This window comes from Atractosteus spatula, chromosome 14, assembly GCF_055471065.1.
Source record: "Atractosteus spatula isolate fAtrSpa1 chromosome 14, fAtrSpa1.hap1, whole genome shotgun sequence".
Taxonomy (NCBI): Eukaryota; Metazoa; Chordata; class Actinopteri; order Semionotiformes; family Lepisosteidae; genus Atractosteus; species Atractosteus spatula.
Genome location: NC_142719.1, coordinates 25,523,611 through 25,549,463, shown reverse-complemented (window position 1 = coordinate 25,549,463; position 25,853 = coordinate 25,523,611). Strand labels below are relative to the sequence as shown.

Here is a 25,853-nt window from a genome sequence, read left to right as displayed (position 1 = left end):
CCTTTTGGCACGTTCTGCTGTGTTACAAAATGGTTCTGTAAATGTTTCTTGTTGTCCTTTATGTTTTGCATATGACAGGAATATTGAGCCAGTATGATACAGCGTCATTCTAAATGATGTGGCTGCTTACTGGAGAATTTCTGTTATTATTTCTAAATTATTTCAGGAAAAATAGTCACTCGGATGCATTTGACTTAGTTCTAAATTTTTTTCTTCTGGTTGGTCATTTGAAAGCTTCACAGGTTTTAGATGTGTGGAAAACAGATTAAAAATAGCTCACTTTGTCCTTCTACATTTTAAAAAATTTTATGCATGCTGGAGCAAGCTTTCACAGCATGGACATTTTAATCATGTGTTCAATTCCACAGCACTCTCATTTCCGTCATTTACTATGTTTTTTAACACTTCCATTGGAATGATTAAAGTCAGTAGCTGGTATTAAATGCTTTTTCATGGATTATTTAAGTGACAAAAGGATAAAGAGACATGGGGCTTTCATGGCAGATTTAAGTGTATTCATTGAGTTGGTCGCCTAAAAAGAGGTGAAAGAGAATGTTATAAAAACGAAAGGCGAATGTTCACTGTGTGATTGCAGTTCTCAAAAGAGCTGGTTCAGCATAGGCTGTCTAGACCACAGATATTATGAAAAGAAATTCCTGGGTCGCTGTGTGGAGCCACTCTAGCTGGACGGGTGACATAGACAGGGTGGCCAAATTTTCTACGCATATGGTCACAAATTCAGCACATATTTTTTTAACCCTGGGAGGACATTACACTTATAGAAATATAAAGGTCTTCATTTAAGGATTCCAGAAATGCCCCCCAAATACTGACTTATCTGCCAGTAACATTTCAACATTAAAGTTTAGATCATTTTTACATAACAAATGTCACTATTCCTTTTCTTTAACTCCTTTTAAAAGAAAAAAAAACAACTGCTTGGTTTTACACCAGGCCTACATTGAATATACCATTTCAAATGAACATCAATCCATCCATTTTCTAACCTCTTCTCCCAGTTCAGGGTCATGAGGGAGCCAGAGCCAGTCCCAGCAAGCAATGGGTGCAAGGCAGCTCTGGAGAAGATCACACACAGAGGCACACACAGAGACACACACACTCACATGAGGGCCAATTTTCCCAGAAACCAGTTAACCTACCTGTATGTTTTTGAACAATGGGTGGAAACTGGAGCACCCTGAGGAAACCTCATGTGAACAAGGGGAAAACATACAAACTCCACACAGATAGCAGCCCAGGTCCGGAATTGAACCCAGGGCCCCAGCACTGAGAGGCAGAAATGCTGACCACTTTCTACTGTGCCCCAATACTTAAATGGTCTTGACTGGGTTTTTTTTTGCCCTTCAACTGGCTGGATTTTGGTGCCGAGAATTCCGAGACATTTCAACAATTCCAGCTGTAATCCTTTCATTTTTTTTTTTTAGGTGAGCATAGGTTGCCCAGAGAAGATGGAACCCATCACCAAGGTGTCCCATATCCCAGCCAGTCGTTGGGCACTTTCCTGCAGTCTGTGCCGAGAGCACACTGGCACCTGCATTCAGGTTAGTGTGCTCCCCTGCATCCTCACTGACACAAGCACACAGCAGCCTGCTCTGCCTGCCTGCTTTCTTTTTTATGCGACTACTTAGAGTCAGAGTTAGTATACTGTTCAGTTAATCAATTCAACATTTTTGCACACCTAGCCGAACACAAAATATTACAAAGTTGGTGTTTTTCAAAAATGAGTTGTTGACAGAAGTGGGACACGCCCATACCAACGAGAATTGCTTGTACTGTATGTTATGCAGCACCTTGCCAGCATGTATTTGGAGGTGGTAAAACTTAAATGAGAAAGGATGTGGTCAGCAAAGTAAAAACACCAGCATCCCTGCCACACCCCACCTTCTCTGCCGTGCGCTACAGTGTGTTAGGCAAACAAGGAGACCAAGGGAGGAGCCCAGGTCGCAGTGCAGTAACACACTCAGAGCAAGTAACTTTCCTTCGTCACTTGATGAAAATAACAAGAATACTGCAAATTCATATCAGTGCTGCCTGGAATTGATTTTTACACTGTTTTTATGTGTTCATTTTTTGTATATTTCCTTCTAATGTATCTTGGCACTGAATATGAAAGTAGTTTTTTTTAAGGGGAGTAGTCTTGAACTCCTGCATTGTAAGCTGACAGTAGTTTTCTGTCCTTTTATTCCCCAAAGCCCAAGTGGGACAAGTTTGAGAATAGTCGTACCCAAGGTGCAGGACTGCTATAGCATGCTGTTTTGATTGTCTTGGTAATGCGCTGCACTGAATGAGACCTGCAGTCATGAATATGTATTTTAACCTTATTGGACAATGGAGCTCTGTCTGTTTTGACAGTAAGCTACAGAATCCTGAAACCGCAAACATTATCAGATCTTTGAAATCTCAGGCAGTTTTGAACTCAGTTCACTTAGAGTTGCTTACACTGATTTGTCACAAAATCCTCCTGACATCTGCAGATAATAATTTGTTTCTTCAACAGCATATTTCTGTTCCACTTGTGGGCCTAATGTAATGAAGTGATTTCATTTCCATACTGTACAAAGTTGCAGAGAAGGCAGTTCTTTCCTAAAACTGTTCAGTAAGAGGTTTTACTGCAATATGAAGTGATTTAACAATGATGTACAGTAGTTACTTTGCAAACATGCTTCCTGATCTTCTGATTGCTGTGCTTTTTGGATTTGTGTCCTTTGCATTATTAGTCAAAATATGATATTTGTAGTACTGACAAGTACAGGTACACTGTGCCAAAGCAAACCATGTGTCTGATCTGTCCTTGATCATTTTTTGACTGCCACAGATACCAAGGCTTTTACATAAGAAAGGTTACATTTAGTACATCTAGTCTGTTTGCTAGTTAATTGATTCAAGGATCACATCCAGATGTCTGCCAAAGAAACCAGGGTATCAGCTTCAACGACTTGACCAGCTTGAGTGACTGAGTAGCAGCTCTGTACCATGTTCAATACTCTCACAATCCCTTCCTTAAAGAGTTGCCTCCTCTTCTCAGTTTTAAATTCACTTCTATGTAGTTTCCACTTGTGTTCTCCAGTTCATGTTTCATTGCTTATTCTGAAGAATTCCACTGGGTTGCTTTGTCAGTGGCTTTGAGGATTATGAATACTTGGATCAGGCCCCTCATAGTCTACTCTGCTGAAGACTTCAGTTCCTGCAGCCTGCATTTCCTTAAACCCTGGATTGAATCTGGTTGCTCTTCTCTTGGTGAATAAATTTGTACACAATATTCTAAATAGGTTTTTACTGTTGCATTGTACACTGTAGCAAGAGATCCCTTAATTTAAATTCTACACTTTTAACTGTATATCCTAATTTTGTTTGCTATTTTTATTGCTTCCTCGCATTGTCTAAAAGATGTAAATGATATTTGTATATGAAGCCTAAGTTGTTTTCATGAGTAGCTTTTGTTTCTTCTATGTGCATGTAATACTCTCCCCGTATATAGATTTACACATCAACTGACAGGTGTTTGCCCAGTCTTGAATTTTATCTAAATCTTTTCTTTAGCTCTATCTGTTGCTTGTATTTTCAATAATCCCACTATTTGAAGATTGTCTGCAAATGAGACTAGTTTACTAACTACTGTATACCTGAATCTAGAAGATTGATATTAAATAGGAAGATCAGTGGCCGTAGTGCATATCCCTGTGGTACTCCACTAATTACATCATGCCAGTTTGAGAATTTAACCATTATCTGTACTCTTAGTTCCTATTTACCAACCAATTTTATCACAGGCTTTCTTGATTTAAATTCCTGCAGGTGCTTCACATTTTTTCTCTTAATTTACACAAAAGTTAAATTTTTCAAAATGTGTTGAAAAACAGTAACTTAATAAGAAGATGTTAAGGTACCTCTTAAAAAGATTTTCCTGTATGAAAGTATCCCTCTGTCTAGAAAGTATTGCAGTTGATCAGGCTTAACCAAACATGAGGCAGTTGTGAGTGTTATAGCTTCATAGTTCTTCCATCTGTTTGTGTTTAAGTATAGCTCTGACAAAAGGAGTTTCGAACTGTGGTAATGTACTGTAGATTGAATGGATTTGAATCTGAATGTTAATCAAATTAAGAAATTTAAACTACGAGCAGCATCTTTAAATCAATTACCTGTGCAAAAAAGTGAGCTACAAGAAATGTTTTTAGCTTGAGACAGAAGAACAAGACAGATTCATCTGCTGGATCTCAGAACAGCTGTCCTACACAGTACAGTATGTAGGCAGCATCTTTTGCTGTTGGAAAGAAATGGAAAATAGGTCTTGTAGGGACATCCCCACAAAGTTTTTTAAGTTAGAAATAGCGATGAATAACTGTTATGAAGGTTTAATTTTAGAAGGTTGTCTAAAGCTATGGAAAATTCCATCTCACTATCACTTTCTACCCTTCATGCTTTCAAAACAGGCTTGGTTACTGTACTGGATATCTTATATTTTTAGTGGTGTTCTGTCAGGGCTATCACAAATCCCTGATCTACCTAGAACAAGTAAGCACCTGATTAAAAGACCTGAGATGACTATACCATAAACTATAGCCTAAAAGAGACCAGTTTTACTGTAACACTGTCCAGTCAAAGTTTAGGAATGCTTAAGTTTAGAATACTTAGCAACACTATACAGTATCTACAATACTCTACTAACACTTCAAAGCACCTGGTTAAAAAAGTTTTTTTTCTGTCCATACAGTTATCAATTTATTCAGCAGGAATAGAGTGAAATATATTTTTTTAAGCAAATCTGTGTAATTTTCAAGCCACGGTTTAATCATCATTAAAAAATAATATATTTCATTTATTAAATGCCTTACCAAACCCAAGAACACTGTAGATAGTAATAAAGGAAAGACAAAAAAGTACAATAAAAAGTAAAAGAAAAAATAAACAAGAGCATACAGGATTATGCAGATAGAATGTAGGGTAATCAGACATAGGCTCTGGTAAAAAAGGGGAGTTTTAAGTTTTAATTTGAAGAGAGTCCAACAATTTGTCTCTGCGTAAAGTCTGAGAAAGTTCATTCTATAACACTGGAGCAGGGACAGAAAAGGCATGGTCACCAAAAGTCCGAGATCTAGTAAAAAGAGAATAAAAAGTTGATTTTGGTAGTATTTTCAGAACTTATTTTAAAAAATGTGATTATCACAAGAGCACACCAGAAGTACTTGAGCCAATAAGTGTGCTACATCTATCTAATTATATACTCAATTTACCAGCAGTGTTGTAGTTAAAAAACAGTACTGCCAAAACTTTAAGAACATTATTCTGTTCAGGTTTATACAACAACAATACAATATACAACAATATACAAAGGTCTTCCTCTTTCAGTCTACATACACCATGTTTATGTGTATGCACACTGCATAGGCATTAAAAATATATATTGTATATGCAGGGTACATATTTGTCATTCACAGACAGACGGGGTGCTCAGGTTTATTAGTATAGTTTATTAGCATGCTACTTTTATTATCTCTCTGCATAATATAAACTCTTCCCTTATACAACAGGCTTTAGGTCTTTTGAATACTTATTTTGAGCTTGTGGTGGCTCTGAGAGGGTGCAAAGCCAGCTTTTATTTCTGCTAGCATCTTGGAGTCAGCTTTTCAACATTGTAGAGACAGATTAAAGGTTCTGTGTGACAGTCTCTTAGGCCGTCATTGGGAAAATGGTTTGAGTGGAGATTTGGCGTGAGTAGCAGATTGGTAATTCAAGATGAGGGAAATAACTGGTGTCTCTGAAAATAAAATCACACCCCATGTTCTGCACAGAACCTTGACCAGGAAGCTCTGTCACTAATGGCTGCTGACCTGGGAAGAGGACTTTCAAGAAACTAGGAGAAAAGATCACGTAATCAGCCCAAAGTTTCAGTGTTGATGCAGTGCTGTCTCTGTTCTCTCCTCAGTGTTCCATGCCCTCCTGCATCGTAGCCTTCCATGTCACCTGTGCTTTCGACCACAACCTGGAGATGAGGACCATTCTGGCTGAGAACGATGAGGTCCGGTTCAAGTCCTACTGCCTGGAGCACAGCAGCACCTGCCACAGTGGGAGCAGCAAGGGGGAGAGGCCCGATCACAGGGCGCCTGCTGCAGAGGGCGAGACAGAACAGCCGGAGAAAAAGGACCAGACGGCGCTGGAGAAGGCCAGCCAGCGGAAGCAGAAGCTGCAGGAACTGGAAGATGAGTTCTACAGGCTGGTGAATCCCGAGGATGTAGCCGAGCGCCTGGGCCTGCCCAACGCCCACGTTGACTTCCTCTACCAGTACTGGAAGCTGCGCAGGAAGTCCAACTACAACCAGCCGCTGCTCACCCTTAAGAGAGATGAGGTGGACAACCTGGCCCAGCAGGAGCAGGATGTGCTGTACCGACGACTGAAGCTCTTCACGCACCTTCGGCAGGACCTGGAGAGGGTGAGTGCCTAGTGCAGACATGGTCAAACCATCAGGGTTGACACCGCACATTCCTGTTACCAAGGAAACATGCTCCCTGTGTACCCACTTGTAGACAGTACCCAGCTAACAGCTGGCAATAAAGACAAATAAAAAATGGCTTAAGGTGTGTTTAGATTCCATTGCTGCTAGCTTATATGTACAAAAATAATATGGATAGATGAAAGTCCTTGCAGAAGATTTTTTCTGTCAAAAAAACATAATTTATGAAAAGAAAGGACTGGGCAAGTAGAAAAGACGGACTTTAAAATGAGAGTTTTGTAATGCAAATGAACTGCCATTTTTCTTTTTTAGTATTAGTTCTCCCAGAATATTCTCTGGCACATTACAGGTAAATGCCAAGGCCTATCATATCACCATTTTCTGGGGATTTTCCATAGACTATTTACTACTTTTTAATAAACTATTATTGTTTTCAGTTTTGTTTTTTTTTACTCATCACCCTCCCACCGCCCTATCCCCCCTGTGGAAGCCCGTTTCCACCAGGGAGTAAAAAAAAAACGCACTATGGTATCTCGCAATTGCGACTTTGTATCTCAGAATTACAACTTTACAGTATATCTCACAATTGCGACTTAAAATCTTAGAATATAAATTGGAAATTAGTTTGGACAATTGCTGATAGATACTGTCTTACAAATAAAGTTAAAGAAATTTCATTTAAGAGCGTTCATAGATTTTATCCTGTTGAATTGACACTTTCTAGATTTAAGATGATTTATGTGTATTTTGTAATAATGAGAAGGAAGCTTTGTTACATTGTTTTGTTAATTGCATATATACAAAATTGTTTTGGATAGATTTGCAAAATGTTATTGCTTAACATTTAAAGGTAAATGTTAAATATGAAGATTTTGATATTTTATATTTAGATCTGATTTGGATAAAGAATATGTTCTTATTATTAATCTGTTAATTATTTTGGCTAAATACTTCATCCACAAAAGTAAATGGTCTAATACTGCTCCCTCTATTAATGCTTTTAAAGTGCAATTCCTTTTTTACTTAAATTCTATTAGAAATTTAAAGAATGAAAAGGCAAGACACAATGGAAATATGTAAAAAGTATAAGTTTCAGCTTTTATCATTGTGAATTCCTCTGGATGTGAAGTGTCTATTTCTGTATCTTTTTTCATATTCTGTCTCTTTTTTTGTATTTCTGGTGTTTAAATAAAAACTTTTTAAAAAGCCCGCCGTCCACTATTCCATCCGGGTTCTATGGAAGCCTCCCTAGCGGATATGGGATTCCATAAAAATTAGTGTAATTAATTTGATTTTTATCAGGACACTTGACAAGACAAGTCTTCAGACCCATAGATCCTGTACAATTTATGAATATAGTGTAATGGAACAGCTGACTTACAGGTTGTACGATCTGGTTGCAGTGCGGTGACGGCACCGCCCTCCCCTGCTCATAACAGGTCTTCTTTAGTTTCAAGACCTGGGTTCGAGCCCAATGCAGTGAGGCACGAACTAGGGTGGGAGCGGCGAGGGCACAAGCCCTAGAACCCAAATCCATTACAATAACAAAAGGACAGACAATGAACTGTGGGCTAATTCGAATTCGCAAAAGTGAGATAAAAAGTCGCAAAAGTGAGATAAAAAGTCGCAGTTGCAAGATATAAAGTCGTAATTCTGAGATTTTAAGTCACATTTAAGTCAATTGTGAGATATAAAGTCGTATTTGCGAAATATGAAGTCGTAATACTGAAATTATATGTCGCAATTGCAAGATATAGTCATATTTGCGAGATATGAAGTCGTAATTCTGGGATTCTATGTTGCAATTGCGAGATATGAACTCGTAATTATGAGAAATAAAGTCGTAATTCTGAGATTTTAAGTCGCAATTGCTAGATATAAACTCGGAATTCTGAGATTTAAAGTCGCAATTGCAAGATATAAACTTGGAATTCTGAGATACAAAGTCGCAATTGCGAGATATAAACTCGGAATTCTGAGATACAAAGTCGCAATTACTAGATACCATAGCACGTTATATTTTTACTCCCTGGCAGAAACGGGCTTCTATACATCACACATCCCCAAACAATGCTTCAAAAAGTTCCACTGATACTTATTCTGAAAGGGCAAAAAATAATATTGGCTTCACTTTGATCACTTAAGGAACATGGAAGACTCTTGGTTGTAAGTCTGTGACTCTTGGTACAGTAGTTACACAATCCTTGTTGTTGCAGTTCTTTTCGGTAACTGTAGAGCAGTGTTCCTTAAATAGTGTTCTTGGCATGTTGCTGAGTAGCCCTTCAGCCACAGGGGCTTTGGTTTCAAGTTCTAAATTACTTCTTCAATGTCCTTTTACTCTTTGTTTTCTTTAGACAGCAGGAAAATTGAAGCAGAGGACCATTCCTGTTTGCTTAAAGGCAGTACAGGATGCTTTATAAAATAGTCAACTGATTTAGGACATCAAAGGCTTAGCTGTCCAAACAGGTAATTAATGTTCTCAATTGAAGTATGATAGAGCTCTGGAATGACATCCAGGAGACACACCTGACTGTTGGGTAATGAAATAAACCTTTTATTATAGGGATAACTAAAGCAAAGGTGAATAACAGTAGTTCACGATCTCTCATTTACTTTACATTTTGTCCCTCCACAAGCCTTACAATAACTTGAGACTTAAAGTTCTTACTGTATATAGCCACTTCCATTTGCTTTATTAACCTTATGCTGTATCATTAAGGGGGGGGAGGGGGGTGCAGAGATGCCTTAATGCAACTAAGGGTGCCCAATCTAGTGAACTCCAAGATGTAAGACTTGCCAAAAAAACTTAAAAATAAAATATCCAATTCTGTACTGTCATTTAGGGTTTAATACAGTGCCAGTGTCATCGTAATTAGAATTAACAGACAGGTCTAGGTGGAATTTGCTATGTATGTCAGGAGGGTTAACCCACAGTTTGAAATTAATTTCAGTCCGCTTAACCTGAATCAATATACAGAAAATTACTGGGGGGGGCTTTCTGAATCCCACATTTGCATTTCTCATTGTAGACAAACATCAAGAGGATTTAGCTAATACCTGAGATGTTGTAATTTTATTACGATTTTTCCATCTGCTCTTTTCAGTCAGCTGCTGTTGCTGTTGCTTTCCGGGTTTGTTTCAGTGTTCCTGACTGTGAGTCTCACCAATTAGAGGGATAAAGGTGGTTCTCAATTAAAGTGGCAAATGGAGCTATCGGAAACAACTAGTAAAAGGGGAATTGTTAAACTGGAACCATTTTTGTAGCCCTGGTGTGCTGCACGAGGATTTTCTCTGAATTTGAAACGGATGTTAGCTTAACAGGGTAGCAAGGGAGTACAATAGTATGAGTACAGAAGAAGGCTTTGAGGGCTTTGATTGTGATGCACTGCATTAATGTAGGGTATAGTATTAATTTCTAAATATGAGCAAATATGGAATTTGAAATAATATAGCTGGACAGTATTTGTTTTTTGTGGTGAGGAAGAGTATGAGTATTTTGCTGCAAAAATTCTTCACTCCTGGATCTTGGTTAGTGATACATAGGCGTCCGCTACACATCAGTGATTCTTACAGGAAAGACAAAAGACAGGTTGTAGTGATTTGATTTCATCTCTTGCAGGAACAAGCTGTCATGAATGGAATTACAATCTGGTGTCTTTTCCGTAGGTTGCCTGCTTGAAGAGTTACTGCACCTCTTTACTCAAATATAGGTGCTTGCATATGTGTTACAGCATTGGAGGGCTTTGCACAGCACACAAGGATGACAGTTTGACTCGTGATGCGCGATCAAGCAAGTTTTAATGCTTTTTTCAGAGCAAATTTACAGTGGAAAAGTGGGGGGGTGGAATAAAGTGCTTTCTCATGCCCTTTTTGGGAAACGATTAAAGAGAAAGGAATAGTTGTAAGCATGTGGAGGCCTGTGTTAAAACTATTTAATAAAATGAAGCATGTTGAAGAAAAAGTCCCATGCCATTTTCCTGTGCTGTATCTCTTTCACAATGGCCAGAAAAAGAAAAAAAAACTTGACAGAAAGATTCCTGGGGAATTCTCAGTGTATTAAATTTTCCTTTGAAGTGATTGCAAATTGAGCTGAATGTCTCTAATGCACTGTAGAGCTTTCTATTTAATTTTTCTTTTATCGCCCATCCCTGCAATCAAGGTAGTGCGGTTTAAAAAGGACATAATTTAGTAATTGTATATATATATAGCCTGTAAGTTGCAGGTCTGGAGTTGTTGTCAGAGACAAGATTATACAAATTACAGAGTGTAAGATACCAGGATGCCTTCAGAAGCATTACAGGTTATAGTCAATTAGCTCTGGTGAGATTCTCAGGCAGCTGGGACTGTATTGATGCGAGAGGGGATTGAGGTAGATTACTAAACTGTGTATAGGGCCATACAGGGAGGAAGGGCTACAGTTCTGAGCATGGGATTCCAGGGTAACGTTATTCTTCTGTGTCCAGACAAGAGCTCTTCCTGCTTTGATCTTCCCCGATTATTGTGTCACAGGCAGCAGGCTTCATTTCTTAACTGAATTATATGTTTGAATGCAGAGTGTTGGGGAAAGAAATGCAATTGACAATGTTTAAAGAAAACATAAATATTGTGCACTTTTCAAATAACGCCAATGGGTGTGTTTGGTAAAATGCATCTCAATCAGCGTCTTAATTCCCTGATGAGAAGATACTATCATTGCTGTACCTGTGCCATGCAGTCTGGCATGTTCTGTGCAGAATATGGAGTGCTATGTTGGCATAAAGTTAGTTTTGGGCCTGAAGAATGACGCCAGCAGAAATTTGGTTTCTGAGCTGTTACCAAACCACACTGGCCTGGCAGGGGATGATCAATATTTTCATTCAGTGTATGGGAGGCAAACTGACTTCTCTTTGCTACAGTGCATATAAAAGGACGTTTGTGCCTTCAGCAGAGTGGAAAAGAAAGGAAATGAAACAAATGATATTTTGATTTACTTACTTTCACTTACTCCCCCCTTACCTGTACTTTTCTAAATGTTTCGCTTGCTTTATTTTTAAACTTTTCTTTTGAGCAACACACTGGTTCTGTTATTCAGTCCTCAGGGTTCACAAAGAAGGCAGCACTGGAGAAAAATAACAGTTTTCAGAACGTACTGTGGCGAGGGAGAGTTTCTGCTGACTTTAACATATTTCTGTTTAGGATTTGCATAAATTTGTAATTAGATTCATTTTGGATATTTATCAGACTGTAAGTACCAGAAAAATTTGGTTGGGCCTGAAGGGTTGAAAGCCTGTTTTTACACCACCGCGTTTGTCGGATTTTGTTAGAGGAAGTGGGGTAAGAGCTCGGATATGAAGGACAACAGCAACAAGGCTTGGCAGTTCAGTGTTTTACAATGGCCTGTTATTTAATTTTGGAGTGTTTTCAGAACAGACCACGGCAGAAGACTAGCATATGAAGTGGCACAAAACTCGCCGGCATATTCTGTTGTGCATGTATTTTAGCTACTCCTCTCTGATGTTCCTGACTCTTCCGAGAGCAAGCAGGTGCGATGAACCCCAGAGCATGCGGGCAGCATTATCTGTAGGTATCGTTTAAATGGGACATCTTTAAGATCTGATAAGGACATCTTTGCGTTTATTGAGTAGTTAGGTAAGCTTCTCTGAGTGATTTAAAGGTCAGCTGAAGACTGAAATTAGTTGCAGAAGTGCCATGGACTCCTGTAAAACTGGGTTCGTCGACCCTGGCAGACACTCCAATATTTCTCTGTTGTCCTTTGTCCTTTTGCATATCCATCTTAATTTTTCTCAAATGAGCTGCTCTAACAAGCTGTCAGAAACAAAGGTAATATTGATTGTTTGCTCTGAGAGTTGTGTTTGAGTGTTTTGGGAGCACTGGGGCAGTACATGGAAACTTGCATCTTAACAAAAGACTTTAACTGGAAATTAAGTGAGCTTGGTGTGAGTGAGGGGAGCGATCAGTCTATCAGTAAATGATTATTAGTAGAAGTTTGCAGTCTAATGTCGGTCAGATCCATTGTTCTGGGAAGTTCTATAATTTTCATTGTTCTTAAAACCACCCTTGCTTGGAGTTGAGTTCTAAACCACTCCAGAGTGCAACAGCTTTAGTTGAGTTTCTGTGATACCTCCTTTATTTATAAAAAAATCATGAGAGGTGAATAAATATTTATTTCAGCCCTGCCATATCATTCTGCGGCTTGGGGTATTCTTTTACCTGGAGCACAGAATGGGTGAGCATGCTGAGGTGTTCAGTGGTCAGATAAATTATTGAAATGTAAAACCTTGAATTCACAATTCCTTTCATAATTCATTGAAGAGGGACTTGTTAACCCTTGTGTGCTTGGTGAGATGTTGTCACTCTGTGCTTCAGGAGCAGTTAGGGGTAACTGTGTATCTAGTTAACCTTCTAGATGATAAATGCACTGTGAGACATTACATTTTCAAGCCTTATTAGAGGCTGTTGAGGCATTGCAGTCTGGAGCTGACTCCCCAACCGGAGAATATAGTTTAAACTTTAGTATGCTGTGGTGCTGTGGTTGGGCCATCTATGTTTTAATGTAATACAAAAAGAGCCGTATTCCTTCAGGCAGTGTGTTTTGTTAGCACCAGCAGAGAATGCAGCTGTGTCACATGCCCCCACACTAACTCAATTACAGTTAGATGGAAGTTCGTTAATAAGTAATGAAAGCAATAACTGGCCTGCAGTTGACCTGGGTTTTTAATATTTCAGAGGGCTGTTTTTGTAAGAATGCACCAGCTGTCCAGGTGTAGCTGTGAAATGTTGCCGTTGTACAGAAAGACATTTGGTTGTCCTATTTTGAATTGCTGCCCCCATTTGCTCCCTTTCTTCATGAATGAGCAGAGAGGTAATGAGAAGAGAAATATCTCGTCATATCCCTACAAAACAGAGGCCGACACGACTGTACCTTCTTTTCTTTGCAGTTCCTTCTTACCTTTACTGCTGCATCCAAAATATCAAATTGGACAGGAGGGAATGCACCGAAAAGTATGGTATTCATGAAGTGATGCTCAAGAAGGGGTTTTCTTAAATTCCCAAAGTATCATTACCACTTCTTTAGATTTGACTTCTTCCACATCCACTATTCTTACACAGTCTCACATTCACATTAACAGAAGAACAGTGGTATTTACATGGCTCCTTCCTTAGTTCCAACAGTTCTGTGCCTGGCTGGTAATGGCCTGCAGTTATTTACAGTACCAATATTGGATATGTCATTTATTCAAGAAGAGACCTGCACATTAAGGCTACTAAATGTAAATGTATTACTAAAGATAATATGCATGAATTTATGGTAAATGTAAAGAAATTAATGCTTCAGTTGCCACTGGCAAACTATCTTCCCACGTTTCGTATCCAGAGTAAAACGGAAGGGGAGGCCTTGTAATTGGTGACCAGCAGAAAGTGTGAGGATGAGCCGTGGCCCAAAACTCCATAACTGAGCATCTGGACCGACGACAGGGCTGGATGTGATTTTGAGATAAACCTCAATGTAAATCACTTCACATGGGGAAAGAAAAATAAAAAATAGACCAATACACAAATGGCAACATTCGTTAAAAAAACACTCCGACAGGTGTTTTTTAATTAATTGCCATTGGTGTATTAGAAAGGAACAAGTAATAGGTTTATTCCATGCTGAAAAGAGAAGAAAGAAAGCGCAACGTTTCAGCTGTGGAGCCTTCTTCGGGTGTAAGGGTGTAATTGGTGTATTACTTTGTTCTGGGTCTCTTCCCTGGAATTAAAGAATGTCAAGGACAGGAGGCAGAGTAGGCGGTGGTTTCTAAAGCATGTGAAGAAGAAGCAGATTGACTCTTAGGTGTGGAGGTGCAGTCTTCCTTACCTGATGAGAAGCCATCTTCTGGTTACTTGATATTGCCATCTGTTGGAACCTTACAGACACTACGCCTTTTTGGGAAGGTCTGTTTCTTCCTTTTGTCTATAGTTCTTATCCTGATCTTTAATAAAAGCCTTTTATGAAGTCCATCTTACTAGACTGAATGACCCGTCTTTTAGAAGTAATTGAAATAGAGATCTTGTAACATTAAACTTCACAATAGAGATACATAGCAGCTTGGGCATCAAGCAGATGTTGTACTGTATATAAAAGCAGAAAACTGGTAAGGTATTTCTGCCACAGGCATAGAATTGTGGTGCAGAAAATGACGCAATTCCACAGTGCTCAGCAGAGGGGCACATTTTAATGTGGTGGGACTGCATGCCATGTATTTGCTAATTAATGGGCTCAAGAATGTACAAAAGACAGAGAGATATGGCTCGGGGCTTTTTTGTGTCTATGAAACAGCTGTTTCATTGGGCTTCCACAGCTCTCTTAAACGTGACACTCAGATTTACAGACCTGAAAAAGAGTCAAGGGTAGTGATGATGGTGTCATAGATGGTGACCAGGAGGTCAGTGAGTTTTATTTTTTATTGTTTTAGTTAATTGAATCCATAGACAAAGCCTGTATTCAAAAAGTCAGGAGGAAGTTTTTATAGACTGATTATTGCCTCAGAGAGTGAATGAGTATATAGAGGAAAGGCTCTGCACCTAATAATTTAGAAACACGCACTGTGTACCAAATTTTACCATGCTCGGGCAGTATACAAATTCTCTTTTTTCCTTTAATCTCCTGCAGGTGGAATGATATATTCTTTATTTTTTACAGCAAGGCACTAAATGATCTGTCGCCAGCTACACTGAAGTAAATGCCTGCTTTCTGACTTCTGTACAATTATATACTATGTATTTTAAGCTGTTTCAATATGCTAAGGGAGCTCTTATTTAATAAACTCTGCCTTATTATTCATTCCCTGATTTACCTCAACTTCCTGCCTCCTCCAAGAAGTGGCATAATGATAGATGACGAGATTGGTTTTGGTTTTGATTTGTTTTGTTACTCACATCTTCTTTCGCTGTGCAAGCTGTGCAATTAAGTGGATTTAGCCAGACAATTTCTGAGATGCATCCTGACTCCATAACAACTTAAGAATTTTATTGCCTGTGATTCAGTGTAGTGCGCACTCTTACCGACTCCTTGAGGAGGCATCCTGACATGTCAATATTCATGATAGCAGTGAAGCCTTCTGTTAAACACCAAATGTCAAGCGGTTGCTGACAGAATCCAATAATTAAATCAACAGGTGTCTGGCCTTCACGAACGTAAAAGAAAAATGAATCTTGTTTATGGGAGCCATGACTCTGTTAATCAGTTCATTTAGCCTGCTGAGGCAAATACACCTGTCCTTTTTGCCACATTCTTTGATGTTAACTTTGGAAATTCTAGTGCTTGTAACCACTATTTGTTCTTTCTTATTAACTAAAAGTGGTAATGCTTAGTCCTTGGAATATATTGCTTATACTGATAATATTAAAAATTTCTCTTCCTCAGACTAGTTTGAAGCATTTCTATTTATTCCGATACAATTCTTTTTTAACCAATTTATTGATAAATTATATGGTTTGCCCAGCACTTTTTTATTACATGCCATTAAAACACATTTTATAAAATAAGAATGATTGTTTCCAGGGCAAAACCGACCAAGAGTACATCACACAGATCAGTGTGTTTGGTTTAATTAAACTCTTTGCCCCAGATATACTGTTTGTCAATGTGGAGAAGTACTCTTCCTTAATTGTTTCTGAAAAAAATAAAGTATAAAGCATACTGAAAACATGTTGACACATACAATATAAACAAAAAAAACACTAGCACTATAAAATCATAGTTCTGGCCATCACAGAAGGTGGCCAGGGTGGACAAGTTTGCCTTTGTTGAAGTGTTTAGTTGCTTAGGGAGGCACCACCACTGTGTGCCATCTTCAGAGAATGATACCATCATCACCTCACATGTGCCAGCAAACAAAGAACGTTCTTTCTTGTCTTTTCCTCTGCCTGAAAGTTCTTTTTACATGCACATGCGTACACACTGGCACAGCGCCATCTTCTGGCTCTTTGTTAGCGGCTGCACAAATGTGGGTTGGCTGAAGCCCAGGAACGCAGTCCCCTGAGGGGACCACTGAGTGTCAAGGCACTGCAGAAATCACTGCTCAGCATCTACGTGTTGTTTTAAAGCAGAAACATATGAAACCGATTTGAATGACTCGGAATCAGGAACACTGCGTACAGTTGCATAAGGTGGGGGAATATTAAAGCGGAAATGGGGACCTTTGCTATGATGTTTTTCATGAATTCCTTGCATAAAAAGGACTTCCTTTATACAGCACTGTCGTCATATGTTGAGAATTCCAGTTGCATTGGGCAAGGGTGTTCTCTGTTGTACACATGCATGACTCCATAGAGGTAGTGGTACCCTGAGCATTAGAAGAAGATTATCACTTAATCTTAATACCAATTAATGGTTAATACCAGAGAAAGGATGTTTTGTAGCAGGTGCAGTGACATTCTATTAAACAGATGTGTCATAGGTAAATTCATTGTGCTGATCAACATTTGTCATCAACAGAGTTGATCAGTGGGGGGGGTCTGTGAAAGTCACAGGCTAGTAGCATGCGTGCCCACTGTTGGAATCAACACAAGCTGTACATCTGTGACTCATGCTTTGCACCAGCTTGCAGATGCTCTTTTGTGGGATTGTGTCCCACTCTCTCTTAGGGCCTGATCAAGCATGTGCCTGTTCACTGAGCCCTAGATGCCACGCATCATCCCATTTAATCCCACAAATGTTCAATGGGGTTTAAGTCTGGAAAGGAGAGCATCCTCAGCTTAGCTCTCGCTGTCATCTCACAGGAAGGCCATTTTTGCATTAGCACCATGTTGTCCTGCTGGAATAATGTCGTGTTGGGATGGACCCACAGGAAGGGCAGTAGTTGAGGTCTCAGGAGACAGTGTAGCGCATTGCAGTCAGGTTGCATCAATCACTACAAGTACAGTCCTAGACACAAGACAATCTTCTCCCAACCATCACACATGAATCTCCCCATCGACTGATCTGTACACAGCAATTAGCTTATCATTCCGCACATCTGGGCCACATTTGCTGATGTCCACCAGGGTGGTCTACACCTTGTCTACACCAAAACTGATTCATCACTTAGAGTTAGGGCTTGCTTTTCACAATGCTTAACAATCAACAGGTTAAAGTAGCTTATCAGCTGTGCTCAGTCACTTCTTTCAGTAATAAAGGGATTTAATGCTTCTGCAACACTCTCAGTCACTTGGGTGTATCATGAGCAATTCTGAATAATCCCTTAATCACAATCATGCCAAAATCTTTAATCAATATGCAATATAGAGATAATTTATTTTTCTATAAAACTTACATGCATTAAAAATGATAGGTTGTATTGCAGTGATTAAGATGGAGAAAACTGAGGCAGACACAAATTTGCAATGTGATGAGTGATTGAATCAGCTCTGCGCTTAAAAAATGGATACCTGGTGAGAAATGATAAAGCATGGTGAAGCTGACTACACTGCTCTTGGAAAACCTGGGGAATGGGCTGGTCCTGTCCCTGCAGTATGTTTCTGTGATTTCACTGTATACATGACTTTCAGTGAAGCACTGTACCCTGGAAGAAAACTGTGGTGATGAATATGAATGTCACTGCTTACCTGCTCACTGCTCACACACGAGTAACTGTTCAACACAGATGTAAACAGTGACTCATTAATGCCGTCCTTCATCTTTACTTAGCCTTGACCCAACCACAGACTGAATCATCTCTGTCTCCGCAGCAGAAACAGCTGTGAGTGTTTTTTTTTCACCTTGGCAGGTTAGAAACCTGTGTTACATGGTGACACGACGTGAGAAGATGAAGCACTCCCTCTGTGATCTACAAGAGAAGATATTCCACCTCCAGATCCAGTTGATTGAAGAGGATTTAGCAGGAGGTAAGTGAGCAGTAAATCACTCAGACAGCTCAAAGAAAAAAAAATGAAAGCTTTCCTTTCAGTATAGTTCACATTAACTTACCGATGTTTTTTATGGTAATTGCTAGGTCCCTTTAACACCTGGTAACTAAAGGCTACATCGAAAAGCTGAAATGAAAATTCTTGTTTTCTTTCCAGAGATGGGTCTGCTGATGATCTCATTGTCAAAAGCCAAATTCAAGTCAAACTGAAAATATGGGTTTCATATGTTTCTTTCCTCCCCCTTTTCTTCTGTAAAAGATAGGAAACTGGATTAGAATGCATCTACGTCTGTGAAATTGTTCACAATAAGGGAGTAAGTTACATGCAATTTGGCAACACAGTGTGTTGCCAGGCTTCTGATATACAGGAGCTGCCCAAGTTCTGAGAGTAATACGCTGCAGGTAGCACTCACTCTTTTTAAAGCAATTCACAGCGCATCTGTTTCGTGGTCTGAGTGACAGATTTTAGAAGTATATTTGGTTATTATATTTGAGAAGAAAGTGCTGAAACAGGTGAATTCCTGGAAAGAGATTTATTGGTCAGACAGCCTGTAAAATGGAGCCGAGATTTGAAGTTAGTTTTGATTGCGATGTTCATCATTGTGCTGTGAGCTCCTGACACTTTCCCAGAGCTGCTGCAGCAGCAGTTTTCCTGTATGCAGGACTTCGTTAGGCAGCTCTAAATGCCTGTATCTATTCACAGATGCAAATTAATGCTTGGAGGAGGACCGCCTCATAATAAGCTATGGAAGGCTGAATCCTAAAAGAAGTTGAGGTGTTTCAATAGTGGAAAATTAGATGCAATATACAATGTAAAGTTCTTACTTCAGATCCTGTGCCTTCTTCTGGCCCTCCCTCTAGCAACTGAACATTCACAGCTCACCAGTGATCTTCTGAAGATATTTTAAAAAATAACTTAAAACCCTTTAAATTCTGTCAGTGGTCTAGATAGGTGAGTGGATTCTTAAATTAACCCCAACGTCCTAAAAAAATATATTCTATAAATATTCCTGCTAAATATTTGATAAATACTCCTGCTAATCGTACACCTCCTCCTCATAGTACCTGCAGTTTCTGGTCTTTGAAGTAATTGTTTTTAATAAAGAGTGAGAACTCTGTGCAAAGTGTGAAACAACATCATTGCCCAAATCCCTGGAACAAATCAGAGTACCTGTAGCACAATGCTGTTATTTGTATTGTGTTCAAGCTTTTCCCTTAAAATATAATAATTTGATTTTGCACGTTAATCACTTTCTCTTGATAGCTCTGAAATTGACAGTGCAGTGATATAGCCCATATTACAGATGTTTGCTGTTCCCTCTTTTCCAACCTGATCCAAACTTGTTTTTATAAAGATCCAAATGATAGTGGAAGCAGCTGCTTTTTTAAGTCCAATAACATTTTTTTACATTCTCCTTTTGTCACATTCCGTTTTTCTTCTTATCAGAGGTCAGGGTAAAGAGGGGGACTGAGAATATGCGAGGGACTTGGCACTTGAGCTTGCTGTAAGTCATTTCAAGAGTGCTAGCACCTTGCTAATAGGCAAAGAAGCTCATTGGGCAGAGAAGAGAGACCAAGACAGAAAGAAAATTAATCATGTACTTCAAACATGAGTCCCCAGGCAATACTTCTGAATAGGAAGGCAGAAGCTGTTTTTAAAAAGCAAAAAAAAAATGCTGATGAAAACCTACAGTTCATCAAACAAGATTTTTTTCTTCCCTAATAACTGCGATATTAAATGTCTCTGTTGTGCTTAGATTTAGAAAGAGAGAGGAAAGGAATCCAGGGCATCCTTTTCATAATGTATATTCTCTTCATGACAAGTAGTTCAGGTTGCTTAACACGGCACACAGGAGTGAGCTGTTTAGGAGATGTGCAGAATCTCAGGACTTCACCATGCATGGCAAACTAAAGTGACAAGGAAAGGATTATTTCTTTCTAAGTACAGTCCTTACGAATCCAAGTAATTAGCAATGGTTATTTTTGGAAACATAACTTCAGTCCTGTAGGTCTTGTTCATTTCATTATTTCCCCTTGTGAAATTTTTACAGCTTGGAGTGTACAATAGTTGTTAGTTTTAGGCAGGTCTCATCTGCTTTTGATTGAAACATTTTTTAAAATTTGTATCCTGGATTTTTAAAAATTATTTTAATTATCCCAAATTTTGTTTAAAACATTATCCTGTATCTTCATTGATCTAGATATGAATTTGTAGTGCAGTTTTAAATATGATATGCTGCATGTTTCATAGTTTTATAACGTTTGAATGAAAGGGCTTATTGAAAGCAAAAATCATACTATAAAACTGAAATAATTTAAATATCCTATATTAACTATAAATAAAAAAATACCAGATAGCACCAACTCTAATTAGTAAAATTGGTTTAGTAGTAGTACTATTAGTATGATAATATTAGTAGTAATATAGAATATAGCAATATAGCATGTTTATATAACATGTAATATAACGTTTATATGTTAATATATTATGTTTATATAACGTGTAATATAGCATGTTTCATATAACAGAGCCCTATGTTTTTTTTTTATAAATTGAGATTGTCCTCAAGAGATATCTTATTCCAGGGCTGAAGTTAATGTGTCTTTGCATCAATGCAAAGTATTTCTATAACTTGGGGGCTGTGTGTTGATACTGTTCAGTACAAGGCTGAGTCGAGCTCTCTCTGGTAACAGTCACAGAACACAGCCACTCCCTGAGCCCCACCACTGTGCCATGGTAACCCACATTTGCTCACTTAACAGTGCACTTCAGAGCACTAGCTGAACTGTGAAAAAACTGTTGTAATCAACAGCTATTCATATGGAAGGTGTCTGTTCTTCAGTCTGTAACCTATTTTAGACTTTGAATTTATTAAAAGATTTTTTCTTCAGTCTAAAAATGGATTGCTTAAGTCTTTTCACTCCTTTAATTTGTTTTTATACTCTTAACAGCTACAGACATCTCAGGAAAGTGGAATATAAAGAAGCGGTGCTTAAAATGCACAGTAGAATTGGAATGCCTGGCTCAACACTTGGATGTGTTTTTTTAGAGCACGTCAGAGTAAATCCACTGGGCTTATGTTATTACATGTTCTCTAGACAATGGGAGCACCACCTGTGACTTCTGAGGAAAAGCCATTCATTCATCCCACAATGAAAGGAAACATTATGTTTATACAGAGCATAAGATGAAATCCCCAGACAGGATAGAACATCTTGCAGAGGGAACTATTGGGATTGGGATTGTTTTACACCTCTGTATTAACCACGAAACCTCGTATTCCACTGTTTAATTTGTTTTGTACAGTGTATACTACTCTTTCAATTTACTGGTCAGATCCATTGACTGTGAACAGAGTAGTGTGTTATCTGTAATGATTGTTCCCTTACAGCTAATAAAATTTGAAGTGTAGCCCATAATTCCCCTTATATATTAATGGCAACTTCAGATTTGACAGTTATTTTAGCAATAAGATCCCCACAGGCTTTTACTCCTGGGAAACCCCAGACGTTTTGCTGTGCTGCTCCATATCAATAAGATGCTTCTGCAAGATCCTAGGAAGCAGTATTCAGCACCAGCGGAGGGGTGATAATAACACAGAGCTTGTCTCTACTGTGTCCAACCTTTCAAAGACTCTCTTTAAGTGGCTTAAGTCTTATTTTCAAAATGTTTAACATAGATACCTGTTGCTAGAAATAGCATTCAGTTCTGTGACCTTCCCTGGCCCCATCTCAAAACCATTAACTTTGAAACATTCTAAGATTTGAAAACCTGATTCAATGTAAGGGTCTTTGAAAGCCTTTCTATCTCTCCATCTCTCTTGTCCAGAGAAGGCTCTGAAAGGAGCCAAAGGCAGGCAGAATGAAGGAAAAGAGAGAGGGAAAGAGCGCCGGAAAAGCAGTCAAGAGAAAAAGGAGAAGTGGAAACCGGAGAATGGTTCGTTGCTGAGACCCCTAGGTACGTAGGTACTTGTATCATTTGTCCTTGGTTTTTATTCTTTTATTGTGGTTTTTTAAAACTATTCTTAGTTTATTAAGAGGCCTTGATCATTTCTGCTGTTCCTATTTATCCCTTAGACATGTTTCATAATAATAATAATAATAAAAAACTTTATTTTATATAGCACCTTTAAAGGTGGCTTCTCAAAGCGCTTTACAGAATGACAACAATAAATAAAAAGAATACACAAGATAAAACACAATTACAATACACAGAGGAGACCGTGGATGGTGGTACTAAGTGTAGTAGGAGCAGAGGGGTAAAGAATGGAACCAGTTAAGTAAAGGCTCTTCTAAAGAAGGTTTTGAGTCTGGATTTGAAGGAGTTTAGAGAAGGTGACTCTCTGATATCCTTGGGGAAAGAGTTCCAGAGCTTAGGGGCATAACAGAAGGCCCTGTCACCCATACAATATAGACAGGCTTGGGGGACAGTTAGGAGACTAGAATTAGAAGAGCGAAGGTTGCGAGGTGCGAAGTAGGGCGATAATAGTTCAGACAGGTACTGAGGTGCCAAGCCATGCAGAGCCGTATAGGTGAGCATGAAGATTTTGAAGTCGATATGAAACTTGACAGGAACCCAATGCAAGGACTCCGGACTCAGGATTCTGGCTGCTGAATTTTGGACATACTGCAGTTTGTTCAATGTAAATTTTGATATCACAGCGAGTAGAGCATTACAGTAGTCATGTCGGGAGAACACAAATGTCTTGATCAGCTTTTCAGCCACAGTAAGTGATAGCATAGAGCGTAATCTAGCGATATTTCTGAGGTGAAAAAAAGATGTTTTGACAATATGCTGCACATGTGGGTCAAATGTTAAGCCAGAATCGAATATCACCCCAAGGTTTTTCAATTTTAGACTGAAGCTCAAGTACAGAGCCATCTACAGATAGGGTTACAGGACTGGCTTTACAAAATTGATGGGGGGTGCCAATAAGCATGACTTCAGTCTTGTCACAGTTAAGCAAATTTTGAGTCATCCACGTTTTTATGTCAGAGATGCAATTAGATATAATAGAGACAGCCACATCAGTGTCAGGCTTGGTATGGATGTACATTTTAAATATCATCAACATAGAAATGATAGCTGAGGCCACGCGAACTTAAAAGCTGACCAAGTGGAAACATGAAAATGCTGAAAAGCAAGGGGCCCAGTATTGTGCCCTGAGGAACACCAGACTTAACAAGACCAATTTCAGACCTATACCCATTAAGAGAGACAAAGTGACAGCGATCAGTGAGGTAAGACTTCAACCATCTGAGAACAGTGTCAGAAACTCCAATCACAGTCTCAAGACAAGAAGGTAAGATGTCATGGCCAACAGTGTCAAAAGCAGCACTGAGATCAAGAAAGATGAGTATCGAAAGAGAACCAGAATCAGAAGGTCGTTACTAACTTTGACCAGGGCAGTTTCTGTTCTGTGAAGTTGACGGAAGCCAGATTGGAGGGGGTTGAAAAGGTTATTTGGCATGAGATGGTTATGAAACTGAAATGTGACAGCACGTTCTAGAATTTTTGCAAGAAAGGGTAAGTTGGAGATGGGGCAAAAATTGTTTTGATTGTCCAGAGTCATGTTAGGCTTTTTTGGCACGGGGGTAATTGCAGCAGTTTTGAGGAATGTTGGTACAATGCCAGTGCTCATGGATTTATTTATAATATTGAGGATAATGGGACAGAGAGTAGAGAATAAGTAATATATAAGTAATCCAGTAGATAAATGATCTAGACAATAGTCCAATCTAAGATGACCTAACACATGGTGTCTGTATGTGTGAATACTTTACATATATAGCAGCTAACTGACTCCTTTCAGCTAGCTGTTTATTTTAAGGGTCTTTTATTGATTGGTCTATTTTGACATGACTTTGGGTGATTGCTTAGTATTGGCATTTTTGGAGATCTCTTTAGATAGGGCTGAAAAGAGGTTATGCCACTCTACCCTACTGTCTAAGCCTTTAATCATATCAGAGCAGAGCTAGGTGTCAAAGCTCCTGACAGACACTGACCCTAGTAGGAGAGTGTTGCTTTGAGCCAGAAATTTCAAGACCAATTAGCAATTAGACAGGGAGGCACCTTTGAAAAAAGAAAAAATATATATTTTCATCCTCAGACATATGAATTTGTTATGAAGCTTTTCTTCTCAAAATGGTCTAATATAAAAGTTTAGTCAAAGCCAGATATTAGACTTCTTAACAGCAAGTGTATGAATGCAGACATTGTTGAATGATATACTGCATACACTATTCTGTTTTGTCTTCATCATCTGTGCAATCAGATGTAATAACAATAGCTCCAGAATATTCTGTTAATACTGTGTGTCAAGTGTTTTTTTTCTCTCCTTTCATTTTTCCTGTCACTACAGGTGAATTGGAAAAATGCAGATTCAGACTTGTCTTTTTTTGTTAAGCTGGTATTCAGTTTGCACAGATCTTTCTACTAGGGTTGTCAGGGTTACAGCCTATACCTGAGAACAATCCAAGAGTCTGTTCGGTTTACACAAACAAAAATGAGACGACTTGGCAGTTCCCCAAGAATGACATTCCGGGCCCTGATGTGTCGTGTGAATTTGCCCATACTGCGTTGAGAAATATAAATATGCGGTGCAGGCAGTACCAGAGAGCAGGTTTAGAAGCTCAGCCTGTGCCCATCGGCACACCCGCTGTGTCTGCCAAAAGCAGGCGTTCTGCTGCGTCATGGAAAGAGCTCACCATGAGGCCTGACGACAGCAGAATAGTTCTTAATAGCACAAGGAGCACTGGACTCACAAGGGCTTTGGAACATCGTGTCTGTTAACGCAGGCACAGATCTTTCTGTACCTTGACAGATGTTTTTTTTTAGGTGTGTCAGGTTTCCATATTTAATATGCCAGTAATGAGAGTTTAATATCAGGTACAGATTTTCATTTAACCCCCATAACCCCTTCCCTCCTTTCAGCCATCACAAACCTTTTTTTTATGTTGTCTCAGTATCACTGATAGGAAATTTATAAAGGTTATTCCTTCCCTTTTTTGGTGTTATTTTACGCCAGAGGAGATAGGGATTGTTCCTGAATTTGTTAATTACTGTTATTAAAACAGCATCTCAAGTAGGTTCTTAATCACATTAGGTACCGTGGACTTATGAAGTAGTCAAGCTTTAATTTTCTGCTTATATTTTACCTCTTGGCTGGAGAGCTGTGTTAATGATACGACTGTACATAATAATTATAATAACCTATAGTAATACCCATTTCCAAAATGGTCAAATGAAAAAATTGCAGTTTAATTTTTCAGTGGCACTGCCAGTAAAAAGGAAATAAGTGCTGTATATTAAAATCTGCTTGTTGGTGTGTGTGTGTGGGTGTGTGAAATTATCTCCCTGAACATTTTTGTAAACATGGGCACTCAAAACAGAACATTGCTTTTTGAAGAATAAAAAAAATCCTTAGTGCCTTGTGTGGACTGAAGTGGATAATGAAGTTATCACCAGCTTTACTCTTCAGAAATATTTTGTGCAT

General features: G+C 38.8%; 1 protein-coding gene across 3 annotated transcripts in view; it reads left to right on the top strand.

Annotated features, from left to right (window-relative positions):
- Positions 1 to 25,853, top strand: part of jade2 (jade family PHD finger 2) — a 71,740-nt gene that overhangs the window by 39,530 nt on the left and 6,357 nt on the right. For all 3 annotated transcript variants that reach the window (XM_088931993.1, XM_088931992.1, XM_088931991.1), the window contains 4 exons: positions 1,446 to 1,562; positions 5,945 to 6,448; positions 18,220 to 18,337; positions 22,187 to 22,315. In XM_088931993.1, the coding sequence (XP_088788119.1) occupies positions 1,446 to 1,562; positions 5,945 to 6,448; positions 18,220 to 18,337; positions 22,187 to 22,315 (868 nt within the window). The remainder of the gene's footprint in view (positions 1 to 1,445; positions 1,563 to 5,944; positions 6,449 to 18,219; positions 18,338 to 22,186; positions 22,316 to 25,853) is intronic.